Below are 23637 nucleotides of genomic sequence, written 5' to 3' on the forward strand. Positions count from 1 at the left end.
TAAAAACATAGGGGATAATTTATGGCAGTTTTATGTTTCAAAATTATATTTTTCATATGCTTAGACATAAAATTTAAATCATGTACATGAATACAAAGATAAACATAGGTGCTTTAAACACTAATAAAATCCAGTTACAATATAATATATATTTTTAAACTAAGTTTTCTATTTTTATAATATAGTGAAAAACTAAGTTCATTAAAACGCACATAGGAAAATGTAATAGTTAATGATTTGTGTTCTTTCTAAATATGTGACTTTGAAGGCATGTGTTAATGACACTTAAAAAATCCATATACAATGCAACAAATAATTCATAACTTTCCTTCAGTTATTAGTTTATTAACTGTAATTCATAGAAGTTCCATGAAGAGTCATCATTTAAGGAACTCGCCTGCTTAGAGTCACAACCAAATTTTAAACATTTGGTCAGAGGACCATGAAAATGCCAGGTCTTGGCACGACAGGTAGAAAGAAATAACCTGCAAGGTAGTATACTTCCGATAAAGACAATCTTAACAAAGCTTCACATCAACCTTTCGGGCGAGTGGTACCTTACTCTCATTAAAGAAAAGTCCTTACTGCTGAGGGCACTGGGTCTCTGGAGCTGATTTGGAGGACACGTATAGAATAGGGTGTGATTTCTTACAAGTTTCCTTTTCCAATTTGCTTGCAGTTTCTTTCCCTTCTTTAACTTCTGTTTGAAGCCTTGATTCAGCAGCTAACCTACAGGCATTAAAGCATCCACTCTGAATTCAAATATGGTTAAGAAAAATTACAGAAGAAACAATCTTCTCATATAATGGGCCTCTAATGAGACATAATTTTGTATGTATATGAGGAAAAAATTATAGTTGACTCCAATACCATTAAGAAAAACCAAGTCACTCCCTCTCTAAAAGAAACTTTTTACATCAACAGACTTAATATTTTAAATGTCTGAAGAAATATTTTTATGGTTGAGAAAAATCATGGTAAAACCTAAATTAAGAATTAAAATATAATGGCATGCTATTATAAGCATACCTAACAAGAAAAATTTGAATGCTAGAGCACAATTTTAATGTTAACATGACATACAAAAGGCAAACATAAGATGAAAATAACATAGAATCCTGAGCTAAATGAATACATGCCAATTTATCTCATGAAAACAATACAAAACTTAAGTTGAATTTCACTAGAATAATAATTTAAGAAAAAATAAACAGTGGAGAGATATTTTAAAAAGTTTATAAAACTTTTATAGCAAGAATATCAATTAAATTTATAAAGCATGCAAAGTGAAGTCCCCAGTAAACCCATATTTACTGTTATAATATTATCATAGTATGGTGTGTCTAAGTTAATCATGCAGAGAGCAAAAGGCTGGAAACGTCCTCAGTTAGCAGATGGACTCACACATACATGAAAGCAAACATTTTGTGGTATTTTATTTTTGTTTCACTAGCCAGACAAATTCCAACATGCTACTTAATTTGAGTCAAACAAGTAGCTAAATACATTTGCGTAAGTAATTTTTATCAAGCAAAAAAGAGCAGAAAAAGAAATGAAGACAACACAGATAGCAAGGTCTGCACTGATCAGTTCTGGAACTTCACCTCCAGAAATATACAATGGTCAAGCACACTTACAGAATGAACCACATATATACAAACATAACCTACTGAATTCATTTCAGAACTACTTGGAACTGTGTGTGTGACTTATAATTTATTTGAAGTTCCTTTTTTTTTTGAGACTGTTAGGCTTTTATTTTATGAGACTTATAGTCATAATGTTATTATATAAAACTTCAAGGAATGGAGTAATAAATTACAGTAGATCCTTGAACCATTAATGCCAGGGTTATGGGTATTGACCCCTACACAATCAAAAATCCTCGTATAACCTCTGACTCCCCCCAAACTTAACTACTAATAGCCTACTATTGATTGGAAGCCTTACCCTTAACATAAACAATTGATTAACACTTATTTTATATATGTATCATATACTGTATTCTTATAGTAAATCTACAGAAAGGAAAATGTTAAGAAAATGATAATAAAAACACATTTACAATAATGTATTGTGTATATATAAAAAAGAAATTCGCATGGAAGTGGACCTGCACAGTTCAAACCCATGTTGTTCAAGGGTCAGCCGTACTTCTCTTAATAATAAGAGCAGCTCACATTGTTGAGGGGCTTTCACTGTACAGTACATTTAGTAGCACTGAAGATTTATTAAAAAATCAGGTAAAACATACAAAACAGCCCTTTTACAAAGGTGGGCTATGTCTTACTATATTAACTCAAATGCGTACTAGTAAAATGTCTTATTCTGTACCCTCCCATCAAAGATTCATGTAGCCCTAATAGCACCTTAAAGATCTCCTTTCAATAAGCAGACAATCCAACCTGTTTTCACATCAATATGCTTAATTTTTAAATATCTAAAGATACTCATTTTAAATGCATCTATCATTCCACTGCATACAGACATCCTTCATCATCTTTTTATGACCTTCTCCATTCTCATTCATTTCTTTTTCCCTACTCTTCATCCTGCTGCACTTACCCCGAGCTTGTATCTTATTCTACCCTAGCCTCAGCCACTGTTAACCTACCTTTTCCTTTCACTCACTTTCTCTTACCTTCAGATCTCTATTATTTTAATTCGTTTTAAAGACAAAGCCCTTAAAATGTTAATTCCTATAGATACATGTCTGACACTTCTTTGACTCACAAACTCAAACATGTAGAAACTAGAGGCTTTGAAGTTTTTATGTAAAACTGAAAATGAATTACCTTTAATATTTAAAAATGTCAAAATCAAAGCTGATTCTTGTAGACTTAGGATAAATAATTTCCAAAGCCATAAAAAAATTTCACCTAACAGTTTCTAGAAGGCTAAAATTTCTTAGAATACTAGAAAGCCCTTTTAGGAAGTAAGTTAATGTTTCTTTCATGTTCACTGTTCAATGAGGGGAAAAATAACCAACTGCACATTTCTTCAAACCAACAGAACATTCAGAGATAGACTGTAGTATTTGTTTCTTGAAATAGCAAAGTGTAACTCTCAAAAATAATTCCCGTATTCACGAATGCTTTCCCTTTGCAATCATTTTAGTTTTTCTTAAAGTTTTAAAAATGTTGAAGGTAGGAAGATGAAATTGGGGAATTAAACTACATGCAATACCAAGAAAGTAGATAAAGAAACAGAGAGCACAGTTCATGCAGCGATAGAGAAGAGATGGAGCGGTCGGCTGGCTGCCCTGAGGGAAGAAGGACACTGACCTGTGAGAATTTGGGGTGTTTCCGCTTCTTTCACTTAAGACTTCGGAGTCTGCTGAAACTCCTGTAAGTTTTACACATTTCTTTTCCTTTCTTGGCTGAATATCCATGGGCAGACTTTTGTGAGGAGAGAGAATGACTTCTGGTGTATTTACAGAAGCTGTCTTTTCTATCTGCAAGTTGTTATTTTCTGAATTGCTGGGACAACAATGTGCAACGTCTTTCTGAGGTGGTAATCTACAGACTTCTTCCTCTGCAGCACTTTTGGCACATACACTGTTAGGGGTGGTTATATCCACAGGCAGGACCTCACGCCTCTTTTTGGGCATAGGCACTTCAATTTTCTCTGGGAACAAAAACATTAAAAATATATTCAGTCATTAAGTCAAAACAAAGACAGTGAACATAAAAAGATAGAACTAGTTATATTGTTTTTTCCTTTTTCTTCATTCTTTTAAACCTCACTTATCACTTTATTGAAATACATTGTTTCTGTCTTTTTTCCTTTCTTTTTCATGGACTTCACTAACTATATCTTTTAAAGGTTATCTGGCTATAAATTTTCCTTGGGAACTCAAAAGATTTGGCTCTTAGAACAAACACTTCTATGTTCTCTCCTGATATTGTGATAAAAGTTACACAGGGTTTTATAAGACTTCAGTGTGGAGGTGAGGAAGGATACAGTGGCTGAGAGTCAAGGAATACAGATACGAATTCTCATACTAGAACTCTGCAGCTGGGTGACCTTGAGGAAGTACTTAACCTCTTGAGCTTTATTTTATCTGTAAAATGGGGATTAAAAACACCCAGTCCACTCAATATTGTGTTGTAATGATTACATGCAAAGAAAAAGTCAAATTCTCTATGGCATTTTGTCCCTATTAGCCCCACCCACAAAATATATTCAAAATCTGAGTACTTCTACTGTGGATACCTCCCAAGTTCAAACCATAGTATGTCTCAGTGCAGACTACAGCAAGAGCCTTTTACCCCCACTGCCTAATGTAACATCATTCTACCCCTTTTGCAGGTCTATTTACAGTCACTGGATTCTAATACGTTTTCCTTATCCTCATACCACTATGTTTTTATTTTCAAAATCAAAATTGTTAGTAAAGTTGGGAGAAACCATGCTTGGACATGGGGTTGGTGTTCTTGCTCTACACTGTTCTTTTTAAATCATTATCTTCCCTTTCTCTTGCATCAACTAGATTCTCCCTGAATCAACTAGATTCACAATACTTCCCTCTGTTTGCAATGTTCAGTTCAGCAGACCTTGAAATTCATAACGTATAATATTTAAGTAGGAAAGCCTATTAGAATCAGTGAAGAAAAAAAGGATGAGAAGAGCAGCCTTTTTAAACTATAAAAAACCTTACTATTGCTGACAACCTCCCCACTATTGTTGAGAATGACATGAGTCACAGATGATAATGAAGATAGTCTCAGGTATGTGAACAGGATAGGAACAAAAACTGGCTGAAAATCTACAATCTAAAACATGCAACATCACTGTTTTTGCTCTAAGAACCATCACGTTATTAGCCTTCTTTATCTTTGGCCTTTATTACAAACAGACAGTAAAACTATTCTTTTTTAGTATATAAGATGCAGAGCCTATATATTAAGGCTATTTTCTACTCAGTGATTAATTAGACTTGCTAGTTGTCCTCTAATATCTGTCCCACTAGTCTTCCTCAATAATAGATCCCTCAAGAATATACTCAATAATATTGCAATAACTTTGCATTGTGAAAGACTTATCATAAGGGGGGGTCATTTTATAATGTATAAATATTGAATCATTATGATATATCCCTGAAACTAATAATATATATTATGTCTATTACACTTAGAAAAAAAATCTCGAGATGTAGTTGGGAATATGGCCCCTGAGAATCAAGACTGCCTTTCTCAGATTTTCTTGTAGGTAAGTAAGGTCACATGACTCAATTCTACTCAACGATTATACGATTACACTGATAAACAATGCAAATGAAGCCTACATCCTGACACTCTGACCAGTCCTGGAATATCTCTTCCAGACTTCTGTAAGGAAAAGAATTAATACCTATCTTGTTTAAGTCTCCATTATTTTAGGTTTTCTATAAACAATATTAACTAATACAGCACTCAAACATCAGTTGCCTCAACAAAATCAAACTCTTTGGTATTACATAAGATGTCACAAACTTAAATGGAAAAGTCTCTAAGGTTTTCAAACCTTATTAGGTTCTAATATACACATATCCAACAGAATACCTATCACACTCATACATACCCAGTACCCAGTTCTCTCTGAATTTTCCTACATATTTTGTAGAAGTAAATCTGTTTTATTAGATACAGAACCACAAATTAGTTTGCAGTGTGATTTGCATAAAGATGTAGTAAAAAAAAAAACTTGATATGATTTTTCAGGGCATCTCATAATTTAAAAGACAACATAAATGAGACATACATACCTTCAGGTTCATACTTCAGTTTTAACTCATCTAATTTAGCTCTCAGTTTCATATTTTCACTTTGGGAGAGTTGGAGGCTTCTTTCATTTGCAAAAAGTTTTCTCTCAATATCCAAAGCCCGTTGGCTCTCAAATAATGCTTTCATTCGCTGTATAGACAATTCACCTTTAGTACTTTCATTTTCTTTGCTATATAAATACAAAAAAGAAATATTAAAATAACATAATATACATAAGTGTTTCATATGTATGCATATATATTAATGCAAATCTTTACTCATATATTTGAACTCTTAGACAAAAATACATTTCCTTGGGGTGTTAGGTAACAAAAAAACAGTAAACAAAATAAGCTTTAACAATAGCACTTTCAAATAAAAAAAAAGGTCATGCAGTCTTCAAATGAAAAGGACAAAGGGGCAAAACATTTCCACAGAAATGCACGTACACATAACTTCCTTTAAGTTTTAAATTAGGTGATATTTATTCCTGAAAAATTTAGAGTATAAGAACATTTTCTGTATTAAAATTCTTTTTACTTACCAGTCTAAAAAGCTAAACACAAAGAAGTTAAAATATTTAATTATTCATTTATTTTTCTCCAATAGGCAGTACTAATTATATCTTAAATATATCTCATCTGCCACAAATATATTTTTGTTGCTCTTCTTTTCCGGAATTTCTTTTGGCAATTTGAAAACAAAAATTTGTCATCACTAATACTACTTATTATAAGTCAAGAGTGTGTCCATTTTTCCAACCACCCAACACTTACTTTAAGTTGTCAAGCTTTATCTGAAGTAAATCTGTATAATAGGTGTTATCTTCTAGAGCATCAGAGTTGACGGACTGCTTAGATTCCGTACTTTCATATAAACTCTAAAGAGAACAACAATTCTTATTACTCAAAATGAGTAACACATTAGGTAATACGTTGTCCTTTGAACAATACAGGTTTTTTTATTCTGTTTTTTTTGTTTTTAATTTTTTTAATGTTTATTTTTGAGAGGAGAGACCGAGCACAAGCGGGGGAGAGACAGAAAGAGAGGGAGACACAGAATCCGAAGCAGGCTCCAGGCTGAGCTGTCAGCACAGAGCCTGACATGGGGCTTGAATCCATGAACCATGAGATTAGGATCTGAGCTGAAGTTGTATGCTTACTGACTGAGCCACCCAGATGCCCCATGAACAACACAGGTTTGAATGGCATAGGTCCACTCATGTGAATTTTTCACAGTAGAGTACTGTAAATGTATTTTTTCCTTACAATTTAATAACGCTTTATTTTCTCCAACTTACTGTAAGAATATGGTATATAATACATATAACGTACTAAATATGTGTCAGTCAACTGTTTATGTCATCAGTAAGGCTTCTGATAAACAATGAGCTACTAATAAAGTTTTTGAGGACTCAAAAATTATGCAGATTTTTGACTACACAGGGGTGGGCATCCCTAACCCCTGTGTTGCTCAAGGGTCAACTGATTTAAGATATTCAAACCAAACCTGGCTACATTATTGAAGGGGTTACACATACCTTAAATTTCTCCAGGTTTCTAATTTCACCTAAGAGGTGTTTAATTTCACCGTTCTTCTGCTCCAGCATGGCAAGCAGCCGCTCCTGTTGCTCAAACTCAGTCTGAGATCCTTTCATTTGTAGCAATGTGGCAATTTGTAACTGGAAAAAAAAATTTCAATGCCACCCTCACCCCCCACAGAACTGAGTTAGGGAGAGGAAAATTCTGATGATCACATTTTTGATGTAATGCATATTTTATACTATGTTACCTTGAACTCAGTTTAGAAACAAAACGATGTCTAATTTAATAATTTGAAAATGTTTATATCAATAAGTTTAGTTACAGATATAACTCTGAGTACTTATTTGAGTATACTTAGGAGTAGTATCTGATATCTATAAGAAGTATTTGTATTTCTATGAAACATAACATTGAACTGGACAGGCTATGATCCAGAAGCATCACTTTACTGGCAAATAAACCTGCTCAAATGCTGTAATGTTATACTTTACTCATCAGATGCACTGTCATTTAAGGGTCCAATGGGGTTTTTCTAAAATTATGATTAACTTCAATAGTATTAAGTGGGAGAAATTAGGAAGCTACTTACATTTATAAAGCTGAGATTCACAAATGACAAGGATAGAAAGCAAAAGTAAAGGTCATCTAAGGACACTGAGGGAATCTTCAATATAAATATAAAGACATTTATTTAAGAGCAACAATCAGTTTACCTAATTATGACTCCACCTAAATCTGGAGTCGCATACCAACTGAAAGGAAATTAACTAGAATCTAAAACTACCATTCTTTTCTGCCTTCAGAAATTTTTGAATTCCTAAAAGGTATCAATTAGTTTAAATATAGTTTTGAGTAAACAAGCAATGATACTATGTTCCAGTTATGGTTACAAAGACAGAAAGATGACATCTAAGATTTTTAAGGACTCATATTTTGTTCTACTTCAGACTGGAGTCTAGACACATTTAGCCTAAGAAGATTCAGAATGCAACTTGTTTCTAAGGATAGCTTGGAATATCACTGGAATGCTGGGAGATTAATAGTAGCACAACAAATATTGGAAGAAAACAAAAAGCAAATGTGAGAAAATTAAAAAAAAAAAAAAAGTCATTCCTGGCTAGGGGAGAGCCTCAGTAAACCAGGCAGCAGAATCAAAATCCTTAAAAGCACAGCTATTTATTAAGTCACTTCCTTATAATAAACAAGCACCGGGTAAGCAGTTTACTATGCTTTCATTTAATTCCAGGACAATTTAAGAGGCAGGTTCTATCATGTCTACATAGATGAGGTGACTGATGTTCTGAAAAGTAAAAATACTTGTCTAGGTTCCCATTGCTAACAAGGATAACAAGGACAGAACAAGGATTCAATCTCAAGTTCATCTAACACCAAAGTTTAATTCTGACTTTTCATATTTCTTTGTAAATCTCACCATCCTAAAAGCCTTTCCAGACTTCTCGTTATCAGTTAAGCATGACAGATCAGGATTCTAAAAGCTGGGTACAATACTATAATCTTTATAACTTCCACATGTTTTTCTGTTCCTGCCTGTTTGACTAAAATGACCAAAAAAACCCAAAAAAACACCTCTTAAAATCAAAAGAGCCTATATGCTCGACTTGAGGAACTGTAAGAAAAGGAAATCTAAATCTCACTCTTTAATAGGCCTTCCCAGGAGAACTGAAGAATGGTGAGAGAGCTAATTTCCACTGAAGTAGAAATTTTAGGGCTGTGCTAAGAGATGCCAGGCCAAGAGCAGAAATAAAAACTTTTCAAGTTCTTTTCCCTACTACACAAACATTTATATATTTCTGGCAAAGCTATTGAGTAACCATTAAAAATCAATCAATGGATGCTAACTATATAACTCCTAATATTTACTAAAGGATTACTTTTTAAATAAAATATAATAGATCTTTTAGTCAATTTTAAAATATAGGTTTCTTTTCTAAAATCATGTAGTTCTAGAAATAACTAAGTACACTCACTGAATGAAAAGATGCTTTGATATATTTGTACGTGTAATATGAATTCAAAATAGGTTTAATAAACTTCCAATGATGATAACTCTATACCTTCATCCTCTGCATCTGTTCTCTATTAAATGCATTTTGCTTCTTTAATGACTGATACTTGACTTTCATACTGATGAACTGACGTTCCATTGCTGCCCTTCGATCTTCCACCTAGAAAATATTAACATGTGTAATCGTTCTTGTATTAAGTGAAATGCCAATTTAATCAATGGAATATCTGTTAAGTACCTCTGCAAACAAAGAGTTGCCTTTACTACTGGGGTCCAAGGCTTGCTGGAGTGCCTGGTCTAATTGCACCTGAAGATCTTGATTTGCTATACGAGCTTTCTAAATTTAGAAATACAAAAACAAAAAAACCAATTTAGCTAATAGAGGTTAAGTAAGCAAGGAAACAACTTATTATAAATTTGAAAAGATGATGTTACTGTAATCACAGTACCTCTAAGGCATTATAGTAAGAAACTGCTTCTTTCTCTCGCTCCTCTTTTTCTTCTTTAAGACGGTCTACCTGGCGCATTAAATTAGTACTAAGAAGTTCCAGTTGTTCTTGTCTGTACTGTAGTTCATTCACTTCTTCTGTGAGGGTAGTCTATTCAACAGGAATTGAAAAAGAGGAGATTCTCCTCAATAAAGCTTTCATTTAGCAGCTGCTCAGCCATGGTTCAAAACTAAAACTAAAGAACCAGTTTAAGGTTGTAAGGTGCATCATAAAATAATAAAAATTACTAAATTTTTCAGCAAGGAACAAAATAAAAGGCTATCTTTTTCTCCTATGAATTTAAAACTTTAATTTTTAATTAACCTCAGCCTACAATGAAAAAAAAATCAACATTCAGCTGCATATCAATTTCCATGAAACCAACATTTATATAGCGCTTTTAGACACAAACTAGGATCAGAGTTAATGGCTCTAAATTCTTCCAAAGGTTTCACTAATTTGAAGGTAGTCTGTCTTACATAATCACATAATTTAAAGCTTTAGCATGCATGAAGTCATCCACCTAAAAACTCAATATTTTTTAATTAGTTACATCAAAATTAAGCCAAAAAGTATTTTAGCCTTAAAATTATAACAAAAGCATGTAAGAAGAATATATAAGAAAAAAACCCTAAGAACACACATGCCATAAAAATTACCTTTACACTTTCCATTTCAGTCAGCTCAATTTGCAGAGCCAGCATCTCTGAAGACATGCTTTCGTGTACCCGCTCAGACATTATTCGCATTTCCTCTGATTTGCATGAGAGGAGTTCCTTCTGATGATCTACTTTGTGCTTCAGCTGCTTTTCACTAAGCCTAGCTTCATCTAATTCTGCTTTCAGTTTTTCTAACTAAAGTAAAAAAAAAAAAAAAATTGCAATCTTAAAAAATCTAAAGGTAATTGAAGATCAGCAAAATATATAGTTGCAGTACAAATTATTCTGGCAATGCAGTGTAACTATTTGGAAGACAGTCAAGCTGAACAAAACTAATTACATTCTCATATAATACTAAATCTTGGAAAACTAAAAATATATAGTTTAAAGGGAACAAATTTACAGCAGAAGGATGAAGTTTTAAGGTAAAGCCTAGATTTAGCCTATTTCATTCCTCCTAGGTAAAACTGATAAATGATTGTATCAACCATTACTGGGTTATTGTGAGCCTCTCAACTGAGATCAGGTGGTTAAAACATTTAGCATAATACCTAGCATTCACTAAATGATTTCTGTTGCCAATAAAAAAAAAACTTTTGCTTGATGTCCAGGGTTATAATTATCACCTGTATTGAATTATTTTCAATTGGGTATTAACTTCCTTAGACTATATCCTGATATTTGTTTTCTATTTAAAAAAATAAGAGCCTCTTGACTTGCTTTCCCTTTCCTATTTTCATAATGTGAAAAAAAAAATTCAGCTGGACGATCTACGTTCAAATGACTGACCCAAATACACTACGTGATGAGACTACTCGGGTTTCCTACTTGGCCAAGGCTAGGCATCTTTTCATAGTGATATGCTCTGTCTTACAAACATACAAATAGTCCAGATAAATAATCAAAGTAAGTCTGGACTTATTTGGCTATTGTGTAAAGAGTGAATGGTATGAATAGCAACGGGAGACAGGCTACCTGGATATAAGGTTACAACAGGAATCTGAAGCAGAGATGATGGTGATCTGGACTAGAATGGTAGCAGCACAGATGTATTTATAGGTCAAGTTGTAAACACTTGTTGGTAGAAAGAAGTGAAAGATTTAAAATAAAATGTGAAAATTTTGGCACAGGTGACTTGAGAACATCCATTAAGACTGAAAATATTTTTTTAATTATTTAGTCTTTGCTCCACCAAAAAGCCATCTCTCATATAAGTGGCCTTGCCACAGACTCTGACTATGTCCTACGTTACTCTTTTATGTTTAGGTAACGAAAGCCACTGCTAAAATGAAAACAATGTGGCAGAGAGTGGCGGAAGAAGAATGCATCATTATTAATCATGCGTGTCTCAACTTAGTTTCAGACAAGGTGGATTGCTGTTTGCCAGAATGAATGTAAGATGATTCTAAGTTTTACATAAAAGCATATTTTGATAGTCATGACTGTCTGACTACATTTTATGAAAAAATATAACCAGCTCAAATATATAATTTCAATGACATCTTTACTTAAAATGAGAAAACATATAAAAAGAGAGTTTAAAGAAATTAATTAACAGTATAGGTGGTACAGACATATAGAAATCTTAAAAGATGCTACATAAAACAATGAAAATTAGAAAACAGGCTTCTGAGAAAATAGGCAAAAAGTCAGAGGAGGTTTTGTAGAGAGGGGTCTGCAAAGTAGGGACTTTATACATAGAAGAGCCATGATAAAGGTTCTACATTCCTTAGAAGTAACCTGAAGGCACTGGATAGTTGGAGGTACTAAAAAAGAATGGACAATTTGTTTTTACGCATGAAATGAAGCCAGTATAACATGTCATTAGACTAAGTACTGCGATAGGGACTTTGGAATCAGACAGCTTCAGTTCAAATCTCGACTGATTTCTGTGGTTTTGTCCAATTTACTCAGTCTGTTTAAACACTGATCTTCTCATCTGTTATATGGAGACAATCATGGTATTTTCCTTAAGGAGATGATGTAAGAGGCAGATCATATGTTATTAGTTTACCTTCAATAAACAAACTAGGAAGTATCACTTCGAATATATGTTAATTTACAATAAATAAACTACCAGTTTCTTCTGTAGAATTATAAAGTGTATCACTAGTTGCAGTGAAAACTGGAGACTAGTCGTTCTAAAAGGAGACTGCCATACTATGCACTATAAGCAAGGCCATGGTGGCCACTGAACTAAAACTCCAATCAAATACCCAGTTAATGAAATCAAACAATTGTATGTAATTAGTACAATGTTATTAATACAACTCCCTCAGGTAAACTTGCTTCTCAGTGTTCCCCCTCCCAACATGATGATGATGGAGCCCTTGATCTCAGCAATTCGAATAGATGATATTAAGAAAACCGTCGTCAGCTAAAATTCATAGATTGCTAATTCCATAAGCACGAAATATTTTTGTTTTGACATACACAGAGACCCGCACCTTAGTTTTTAGTTCATGCACTTCCTGTCCGTGGCTTCTGCTGAGTCGTTCTTCCAACTGCTCCAGCTGTGTTTTTTGTTGTTGTTTAGTAGCTTCACATTCAGAGCTCAAACTTTCCAACATTCGACTCTTAAGCTCAACTTCTCTCTGAAGAGTATATTTTTCTTGTTCATAATTCTGAAAACAGATTTAAGTATAATTACATAAAGATAACTTAAAGCCATGAGGTAAAGCAGTTCTCACCTTGAACGGTTTCATTACTGTTTCACCTATTTGCTGCTTTCTATGTAACCAGCACATGTTAGATCCGGAATAACTTTGTAGTTAATCAGTCCTATGAGAAGCCCAGAGACTTTTAGTCCATGCGACTCATGTGGTAATTGCTTCTATGTCCTGTCAAGGAAGTAAAAAGTGTTCATGGAATGTCAACATGTCAAGTGATCTCTGCTAGGGGGAAGAAAAACAAACAAACAAACAAACAAACAAATAAACATTTAATAGCACTTCAGTTTTCCCAGTGAAAATTACTTGGTTTGATAATGACACGCTCTGTTTATAACTCTGAAAATAAAATAGTGGACTAGGTAAAAAATGAAATACTAAATTAGCCCTTACTTTCCAAATGTAGTCATCTAAGAAAATGGTCACAAATGGCTTCTCAAATGAATACAGTGCAGAGACAAAAGGAGGGTTTAGGAGGGCTTTTGCTTCTGACAGGGAAGTTTAAAGATTGAAAAAGGCATGAGTTCAAATGTCTTCAATAAGCTTTTAAAAATAAGGTAAAATTAAATAAGAGAAAAATAAGCAAGTTATTTTTATTTGCTATACCTAAATACTGAGATCAAAGTTTAACTATATTACTGAGCACTAACTACATAAAATGGAAAACAGATTAATTCATTCTTTCAATAAATGTGTGCCAGACATAACAGATACAGCAGTGAACAAGACAAACAAAATTCCCTCTCTCATGGAGCTTACAATCTGATTTAATTAGCTGAACCAGTGAATGACAGCAACTTTACAAAACAGTCACGGGGGAAGGCCTCTCAGCGGAGGTAACATATCACAGAAATGTAAAGGCTGAGGACTTAATCCAAGGGTGGGGATGGGTAATGAGCAATGCAAAGGGAGGCAACAGCTCATGTAAAGCCCATAAGGCAGGACTAATATAGCTTAAGAACAAGGGAAAGTAAAGATGAGGTCAAAAGGTTGTCATGAGTCAGATCACATACAAATCTGCAAACCCACGTAAAGAGTTTGGATTTTGTTATAAATATAATCAGAAGTCACAGTTGTGTGTGTGTGTGTGTTTAATGTCATTTATTTATTTTTGAAAGAGAGGAGAGAGAGTGTGTGCACAGGAGCAGGGGCAGAGAGAGAGACAGGGAGAGAGAGAATCCCAAATAGGCTTTGTGACACACTGTAGGTACAGAGCCTGATGTAGGACTCGATCACTTGGTCCCACAAACCATGAGATCATGACCTGAGCAGAATCAAGAGTCAGATGCTCAACCAACTGAGCCACCCATATGCCCCCATAGTAGTGATTTTAGCAGGGCTGAAACATGGTCTTTTGTTTAGTTTTCAGTGGCCACTTGGCTACTGTGTGAAGACTGAAGGGTATGAAAGGCAGTGAGTGAGGCAGGCATCCTGGTTAGAAGGCTACAGTAGTCTAGGGAACAGATGATGGTAGTCTGGATTAGAATGACAGTAACATGGACGGATGGTCAAGTTCTTAGAGCTTCCTAATGGATTAAACATGAGAAAAAAGGGACACAAAGATACTGAATAAAGCTCCTAGAAATTTGGCTCAAGTCATTTATATTCACTAAATAAGCTAAACTGCAAGAGAATGTTTTGTTAGCAGGCAGAGAATCAACAATTCTGTTTGTTACATTTGAGATGTCCATTAGTAGGCAACTGAATGCACAAATCTAGACTTTAAGGATAAACTTAGGACCAGGTATAGTGTCACAGGGCATTGTGATATTATCTAAAGCTATGAAACAACTGAGGTCATCAGGGAAGATGGCACACAAAATAAAATCTAAAATCCAGTATATGCTAAAGAGAAAAGTACCTTAAGTTTTCAAATTCAGAACACACAGAGCAGAAAGAATATTAGGAATTCATTTACTTCAGTCCCTTTTATTAGAGATAGGGTTAAATAGGAACTAGAACTAAAATCTTCAAAAAGGAAGCAAACTAATATTAATAATTTCTAGACAATACGAATCTTCAATAGCTAAGCACACCCTTATAAACACAGGAAGCCAGGGTCCTACCTCAGTCATGGTCATCATCTCATTACGACATTTATCCAACTGATTCTGCAATTCATTTTGGCTCTCCACTAGCTGTAAACCATATTGTGCAGCTTTTAGTCGCTCTTCTTCAACCTCTTTGAGCTTGCTTCGAAGATCTGCAATTGTATCTGCCTCCATGATTTTTTTTGCTTCTGGTCTACTGTAAACAGAGGAAATGAAAGGACTTAAGCTTAAGCAAAATACTCCGTACAATAACAATAATAAAAAAAAACATACATCTTTCCCCCTAAAACTACCGCCATACGAAAAAACACAGTATCAAATATTTTATTCCTGGCTTTTAAATGGTCAAATTTGCATGCTTATTCTAAAAGGAAGGTCTTGTTAATTCCGTTACCTGATTTGAGACCAAATCAAACAGAGGGAAGGAAAAAAACAAAACAAAAGCCTGAACACATTTGTTTCTAAGAAATGCAGGTACCTGTTCAGTTGTGCGCTAAGCTTCCTTAAATGCTGAGGTTGGATGGGTTTCATACATCACTAAAGAGGTAATCATAAGAGAACAATGAAAGAAGTCAAGAAACTTTATAGTAACTTGACTGCTACTTAAAATATAAAAAGGCAGCTTTGAATGAGGTTTGTAGGGCAAGGACTATCAGGTCCACAATTTTTCAAAACAGTGTTAACTTCTTGAACACATTAAATTTGCAACATGAAATTTGCTTTATTGATAACAGGCTCACTAGTATTTTCCTAATTATTCATAAGAAAACATGCAAAACAGAATCATGTTCAGAATAATTAAAGAACATTTCTCTCAATCTAGATTTCTAATCAATGATTACAACATTATATATAGAAATATTCCCCTGTAACTCAACCTTACTCATGATCCTTTCCAAATTGGTCCCAGTCGCTTAGGCCAGATTTAAACTCAGCTTTGCATTCAAAGAGCAACAGGCCATTAATAAGGTGTTTCCCTACTGCTAAGTCAATGTAGTCATTCACCAAATATTTCTTTAAGTCTTATGCACTGAGATGGGCATTTCAAACCCATCAGAATCCAGATTGACCAAAAAAAAAAAGCACTCTTCTTTCATGTAACTTAACTTCTAGTGGGAGAAGACAAGCAATAGTAGTATAATAATTAAACACATTAAAGTGGAAATAAAATTTATAGAAAAGAACAGTATAAGGGAACTTGGAAGAGGTAGGAGTATTGTAAGTAGGATGAAACCTAAAACAAGTATTGGGAGAAAAGCCATCCAGTGACTTCTGAGCAAAGCCTTGCAGAGGATAAGAGCATTAGCCATGTACCTCTTTCCAGAAAGAAAAAGGAGTAGAGGTAGAAGGGTAGCATTCAAATGGAAGGAAACCCAAGAAATGAACAAGAAAGAATTTAAGTCAGAGAAGAGAATAGGCTAATAAGGCCACTGCAAGGACTTTGGCTTCTACTCTGTGTAAAATTGGGGGTCACTGCAAAGTCTGGAGTAGAGATCTGATACATTTAGAAGGATCATTTTGGCTGCTATGTTGAATAGTTTGGAGGGGAGCAAGTGGGAAGCAAAAGGACCAAGTGACCAAGTTAGATGATTGCTCACATACGGATGGTTGTATAGGAGGTGGGGAGAAATGGTCGAATTCTGCATGAAGCTTGGACATAAACCCAACATGATTTTCTAACAATTAAAAGTGGGTGTATTAAAAAGAGAAAAGTCAAAAATATCTCCAACACTTCTGGCCTGTGCAACAAGTAGGGCAGATTTGCCATAAATTGAAGCATCAAAAACTGGGAGGAAAGACCGTTTTTAAAAAATCAGGGGCTTGGTGTGCCTGGGTGGCGCAGTCAGTTAACCATCATAATCTCACAGTTCGTGAGTTCGAGCCCTGTATCAGGCTCTGTGCTGACAGTGAGGAGCCTGCTTAGGAGTCTCTCTCTTTCCCTGTCAAAATAAATAAACTAAAAAAACCCTCAGGGGCTTATGTTTTAGACACGAAATATGTCAAGTAGTCAGTTGGCTATACAAGTAGAAGGATCTGGGCTGGTAATAGAAACCTAGGAGTTATTAACATAAATCCTTGAGCCTCGGTATCACCACAGTATGAGCACAGTTAAAGAGAAGAGGACCTAGGTTTGAGCCGTTAAGAGGTGGAAAGAAGACAGCAAACTATACTCAGGCATGACCAATGAGATAGGAGGAAAACCAAGAGCATATGTCATCCTGGAAACCAACTGAAAATGGGTTGGAGAGAATGGTAGGGAAATAGGACACAAGTCCAATTTTGCTGCAAAGGAGACTAGATAAATAGAGCAGTAGAAAAAGGGGGAATAGGTTTGTCTTTTAAAGAAAAAAAAATTTAAGAAAAAACAACAGCATGCTTGTATGTCATGGGATCGATTCAGGAGAGGAAAAAAAACTGATGCTAGAGAGGCCATGGGGAACTGCTAGAGAGATGAAAAGAGAATGAGGTCTAACGTACAGGAACTGAGTTTAGAAGGAGCATGAATATTTCATCTAAAGTAAGGGAAAGCAAAGTATTTGGGTATAGACACTGATAAGTAGGTATAGTAGTGGTGGGAGTCTGCGTAAGTGCTCTTCTAACTTCTCCAATTTCTCAGTGAATCAGGAAGCAAGGTCATTAAGAATGAAGAAGGAGGAGAGACATGGTTTCAGAAGACAGAGGGAAATAAAAGGTATCCCATGTTATCCAGGGCTGGCAGACCTTTCCAGGGGTACCTCGATGGCTCAGTCAGTTAAGTGTCTGATTCTTGATTTCAGCTTAAGTCATGATCACATGCTTCATGGGTTTGAGCCCTGCATCAGGCCCCATCAGCTCCACGTGCTGCCAGCTTGGGGACTGCTTGGGATTCTCAACCCCTGTATTCCCCTCCCCTGCTCACTTGCAGGCACTGGATCTCTCTCTCTCTCTCTCTCACAAAATAAATAAAGTTTAAAAATAAAACATAACACCTTTCCAAAACCTGGTGATGGGGCTAGGCACTAGTTATTGCATTGTTAATAATAATATATACTTGTTGAGTATTTACTATTTGCCACGCAGAGTGCTTCAAATAAGTTATCTCATTTAATTGTCTTGATGGACCTAAGTTAAGTATTATTATAATTGAAATTTACCAAATAAATAAATAAATAAAGGAGCTAGCCTCAAGATATTCTGGCCAGTAATGTCAAGGAAGCCAAAAAACTAGCTCTCATTCATTCAAAAGACTTGCTAGAATTTCTATTGTGTGTTGGGTACTGGGTACTAGGTTACTGCTGAGGACACAAGGATGACCCCAGAACTGGACAATCCCCCTGCCTTCTTGAACCTTACAAGACTCTATTAGTGGAAAGGCATTGAACCAAATAAATGAACTGTAAAGTTTTGCCAACTGTGGTGAGTGCAAGAGGGAGAGATGTAACAGGCTATTTGAGCCTATAACATGGAGGCACTGTCCTAAACTGGGACGTGGGGTGGGGACAGAGTAGGGTAAGTATGGACAAGAAAGATTTCTCTGAGGAAGTAACTTTTCAGCAAAGGTCTAATGGATGAGTAAGAGTTAACCTATCCATTTGCAAAGCCACGGTTGAATAACTACAGCTAATAGGTACCTGACACTGTGCTTGGTGTATTGCATATGTTACCTAATTCTCTCAACAACTCCCTGAAGTACAAGGTATTTCCCCCATTCACACATGTGCAAACTGAGGCACAGAAACGTTTAGTAACTTGGCCAGGGTTATCAACTAGTAAGTGGCTGAGATGGGTACTTGGTGTGCAGCTCCAAAGCCTGGTGCACCTAACCACTTTTCAGCCTCTCAGAAATATAACAAAGTATTTAGGAGGCAGGGAGCTGGGGGATTCAGGCTGGCTGCCTGAATCTTACTCCACTTCCACAACTCACTGGCAGCATGAGCTTGGACAACTTATTATTTTATTTTATTAATTTTTTAATAGTTTATTGTCAAATTGTTTTCCATATAACACCCAGTACTCTTCCCCACAAGTGCCCTTCTCCATTACCACCCCCTCTTTCCCCCTCGCCCTTCAGCCCTTGGTTCGTTTTTAGTATTCAATAGTATCTCATGTTTTGCGTTGGACAACTTATTTAAGGTCTTCTTTGCTCATCCATAAAGCAAAGACGGTAACATCTACCTAACAGGGTTTTTGAGAATATTAAACCAGCTAAGGGATGAAAAGCAATTAGAATCTGACACGCAGCTCTCTGGGGCAGCGAGGTCCAACGGAAATAGAATGCGAGCTACATATGTGATTTTTAATTTTCTAGGAGCCAGGTTGAAAAAAGTAAATACGGTGAAATTCATTTTAGTATTATTTTATTTAGCCCAAGACATCCAAAACAGCATCATTTCAACATGTAATCTTTATAAAATTATTAACGGGCTACTCCTCTTTTTGTGTAGTCTTCGAAATTCAGCGTGCATCTTACACTTTACAACACTTCTCAACTCAGACTGTCGCTAGTGGCTACCGTACTGGACCCAGCGGACCTGGTGTTTTGCTATCACCCGGAGGCCCTGGCGAGCGACCCCGGCCTGCGTACAGAGGCAGAACAGCCGAAGCTGGCCACCCGGCCCAACAGAAGATTGACACCGGGTCGGAATCTGGTTGAGAAGAACTCCGGGTTCCGCTGAAGAAGTTGTTCCTGCTAAAGGCCTCCGCCGTGACCCAGACCCCAAGTTTCCTTAGGCCCTGCTTTCCCCAGTCACCAGAGAGCACTCCCTTTGCCGCTCCCACAGCTCCTCTCCACACTTACCTCCCTCCAGGACCCTTGCCCCTACCTCTCTCTTCACCCCTTTACCCTGCGGCTGCAGGCAGCCGCTCGAGACGGGGGCTCACGGCTCCCGGGTTCGCCCCACTTCACGATCAGAAGCGTCTGCCCATTCACTCGGCTAATTCTCTAGTAAGCGCCAGGGCTTTTTGAATGCTGTTCCCGCGAGAACTCACACATCTCGCGAGATGTTCCCTCCCCACCCCCCCACCGCCCCCCTCGCGAAGCCGCGCGCTAAGGAAAATCGGGGAGGAACTTCCAATAGAGCGTCTCGATCCCTCCCTACTGCGACTGCGCAGATGCACGGAGGAGGGGTGGGGAGCCTGGGACTTTGTGCCGGCGCAGATGTAGTTCTTTAGCCCGTCAGCTTTAATCACGCTTCTTCTTGTAGGTGACTTCTGGTGTCTACTTTTAATTGCCATGCCGTTTGTTTCTGTTTTGTTTTGGCGCCATTACCTTCTGGAGAGACAGTTTCATTAAAAGGAGAGACGGTGGGAAAAATCTCTGGTGCAGAAACTTCCGGCTTCCTCCTGCAGATTGGCCGGCTTGCACTCTGAGGGCCATACCCCATGGTTCCAGGACTCTGAATCAGTGTGACAGAATCACAGTTACAGTTAGTTATAGAACAGGACAGGTATCGTTATAATGGCGTTAACAGTTGCCAGTACAGTGCTAAATTTTGTCCGGGTTATCGCAGTGAAACCCACAAACAGCCTTATGAGGTAGGTATTACCCTCTCTACTAAGGAAAACAGCCCCAAGAAAAAGATATATTGGCCAAGTGAAAGAATTAGAATTTGAACTAATGCAGTCTCTGCCAGAGGCCAAGCTCTTGTGTATGAGTTTAAATAACGAGTTTATGTTTTGTAAGCCTAATGTCTATTCATAATTCAAAAATTTAAGCAATTAGAACAATAGCCAGCATTTACTGGGCACTTCTGAGTCCTAGTAATTGTTATCTGGGTCATGAGCTTTGAGATCATCTTTCTTTCCTACTTGAGCCCTTGGCCATAGCTCCTCTATGGTGTTTTTCTTCCCTGGTGGATCTTATCAGCGAATAAACATGCTGTAATGACTTACATCTCAAAAAATAATTCTAATTTTCCTTGACTCCAGCCTGCTATTTGCTTCCCTAGATGACAAAATTCCTGGGTTGGGGGGAATTGGGACTACCTATCTTCATTACCTTACCTCTTCTTACATTTTTTTCCCCAGTTCGGGTTTGGGTCCCCACAAGTCCAGTAAAAATGGCTCTTCTCAATGTCACCAGTGAGTTCTGTCTTTCAAAATCTATTACTTAGTCCTTATTTATCTTGTATTATGACAGAGTGGATCACTCTTACTGAGTTTGGCTTTAGGTCTTGGGGTGCTACACCCTCCTTGTTTTCCTCTTTTCAGTTTCCTTTGTGGACTTCTAGTTCTTTTTTAAAATTTATTTATTTAAATTCAAGTTAGTTAACATACAGTGTAGTCTTGGTTTCAGGAGTAGAACCCAGGGATTCATTCATCCCTTACATATGACACCCAGTGTTCCTCCCCAAAACTGCCCTTAAAGCCCATCATCCATTTAACCTGTCCCTTACCCACCCACCTCCCCTCCAGCAGTCCTCAGCTTGTTCTCTGTATTTAAGAGTCTCTTATGGTTTGTCTCTCTCTCTCTGTTTTTATATTATTTTTCCTTCTCTTTTCCTATGTTATCTGTTGTGTTTCTCAAATTCTGCACAAGAGAGATCATATAATATTTATCTTTCTCTGACTTATTTCACTTAGCATAATACCTGCTAGTTTCATTCATGTTGCTGCAAATAGCAAGATTTCATTCATTTTGATTGCTGAACAGTATATTTATATATATACCACATCTTTATCCATTCATCACTTGATGGACATTTGGGCTCTATCTGTAATTTGGCTATTGTGCTAGTGCTGCTGTAAACATTGGGGTGCATGTGCCCCTTCAAATCAGCATTTTTGTATCCTGTGGACGTCTAGTTCAGACTGAGTGAGGCCAGACAATGAGGATTGACATAGGTTTGAAGAGTGGCAACAACTGATCCCTTCCAGTTGCCTAGCAGATGCACTTGGGGTATGAATGAGCCATGTGCTTGTTCATTTGTCATCATTCCTGTGTTCTTGAGTAAATGAAATTCCATTTTTCCCTATCGTTAACAAAGATTCCTCAACCCAGTTCCTCAAAGTAAGACAATAGTCTAGCCTAGGTCAACCATGATCTGAACATCATTTTTTTGTTGCTGTTACGTGAGAAAGTAGACCTACATTTCACTAATGTTTTTTCCAAATCTAGTTTTTAGTATTTTAAACTACTGAGTGGCCACAATGTGTTAAGCATAGTGGAAGGAATTCAGAATGTAGTAATCCCTACCTCTGTCTGGAAGAGGTTCAGAATATAGTAGGGGACTAAAAAATAAAACAAATATAAATAACTACAGGGACACACACACACACACACACACACACATATGCTATGTGAATAGTACATACCCTACACTAAAAGAATATGTGAAGCTTTCTTGTGTGGGTGTTCCTTTAATGTGTCATAGAGCAGGTGGCACTTGAGCAGGGCCATGAAGGATGGCTGAACTAAGGGAGAGTGCATTCAAGGGGAGGGGATATTAGCAAAATCATAGAAGTTACCCATATCATAATTATGGTCATTCCTTAGGAATGGTCTGGATAAATTGCTACCAGTACCACCATTGGACACTAGATGTCATAAGTGAAATAATTCTAGATGGTCCCCAGCTTGTTTGGAAAACTTAAGATTCATAGTTCCAGATACAGATGCACATACCCAGATGAAGTCCACATACCATGCACTAAATGCCATAGGTCAGGGGAAAAAAACCATATTATCTGTCATTTTTGATTTACCTAATGTGAGATGGGATTTTGCTTCCTCACACAGAGTTTGGATTCACCAAGCATAGGCAGAGATTTAGATGCTGGGAAAGAACAATCTTCCTTCCCAATACAATTTCTAATATTATAGCTGTTCGAAACTGGAAGAGACTGCTATTGTGAACTGGCCATCATTCCTTCACTATGACCGTTCCAGTGGAAATGAGAGGATTGTTCGTCAGACATGGTGTTGAAAGAGTGTTACATTGTACTGAAAGCTGTATTTTGACATGAACTTACTGAATGATTAAATTTGCTTTTGGTATTATAGGGGAATAGTCTTTGTCCTCAAGGAATTTAGAATTTAGTGAAAGAGGCATTTATTTACCAAAATAAACTCTTACTGGGAGTATGGTTTAGACTTTCTTATTCGTTTTTATGATTAAGTTCTAAGCTAGTTTGGAAGGGATCAAGCAGGAACAAGACGAGGACTCTTTATGACACAGAATTTGCAAATAGGAACTGGATCGATTTACAAAGCTCCAGAATTCATAGGCTGGGTCAAGAAATGAAGTTTTCGAAGTTACATTCAAGGTTGTGGTAATTGAAACCCAGAGAATGGCTGAGATCAAGAAAAAGTCTTAGAGAAGAGAGGGCTGTGTGCAGGACTTTGGTGATTGTCCTAATCCACAGAACAGGAGAAGAATAAGGAGACTGTAGCAACAACAACAAATAACAACAAGAGAACCATCTAAAAAGTGATCAGGAAATTTAGCTGTCACAGTTATTGTGTTAATTATATATCA

At 36.5% G+C, this 23637-nt stretch overlaps 1 protein-coding gene across 4 annotated transcripts; it reads right to left on the reverse strand.

Annotated features, from left to right (window-relative positions):
- Positions 1–313: 313 nt before the first annotated feature.
- SPDL1 (spindle apparatus coiled-coil protein 1) lies at positions 314–20089 on the reverse strand. Of its 4 annotated transcripts, XM_029941385.1 has the most exons (12): positions 19984–20089; positions 15197–15377; positions 12909–13085; positions 10462–10656; positions 9764–9913; positions 9553–9651; positions 9364–9474; positions 7285–7425; positions 6521–6624; positions 5747–5934; positions 3285–3627; positions 314–729 (listed from the first exon to the last, which is right to left on the reverse strand). In XM_029941385.1, exons 2-12 carry the CDS (start codon positions 15353–15355, stop codon positions 582–584), a joined length of 1815 nt encoding a protein of 604 aa, XP_029797245.1. In that variant the 5' UTR covers positions 15356–15377; positions 19984–20089; the 3' UTR covers positions 314–581. The 4 variants fall into 4 exon arrangements, with proteins under 4 accessions (XP_029797245.1, XP_029797244.1, XP_029797242.1 ...); XM_029941384.1 differs by lacking the exon at positions 314–729 and having other exon boundaries at positions 3086–3627; positions 15197–15374; XM_029941382.1 differs by lacking the exon at positions 314–729 and having other exon boundaries at positions 3086–3627.
- Positions 20090–23637: the final 3548 nt, after the last annotated feature.

The sequence above is a fragment of the Suricata suricatta genome, chromosome 6, assembly GCF_006229205.1.
Source record: "Suricata suricatta isolate VVHF042 chromosome 6, meerkat_22Aug2017_6uvM2_HiC, whole genome shotgun sequence".
NCBI classification, from domain to species: Eukaryota; Metazoa; Chordata; class Mammalia; order Carnivora; family Herpestidae; genus Suricata; species Suricata suricatta.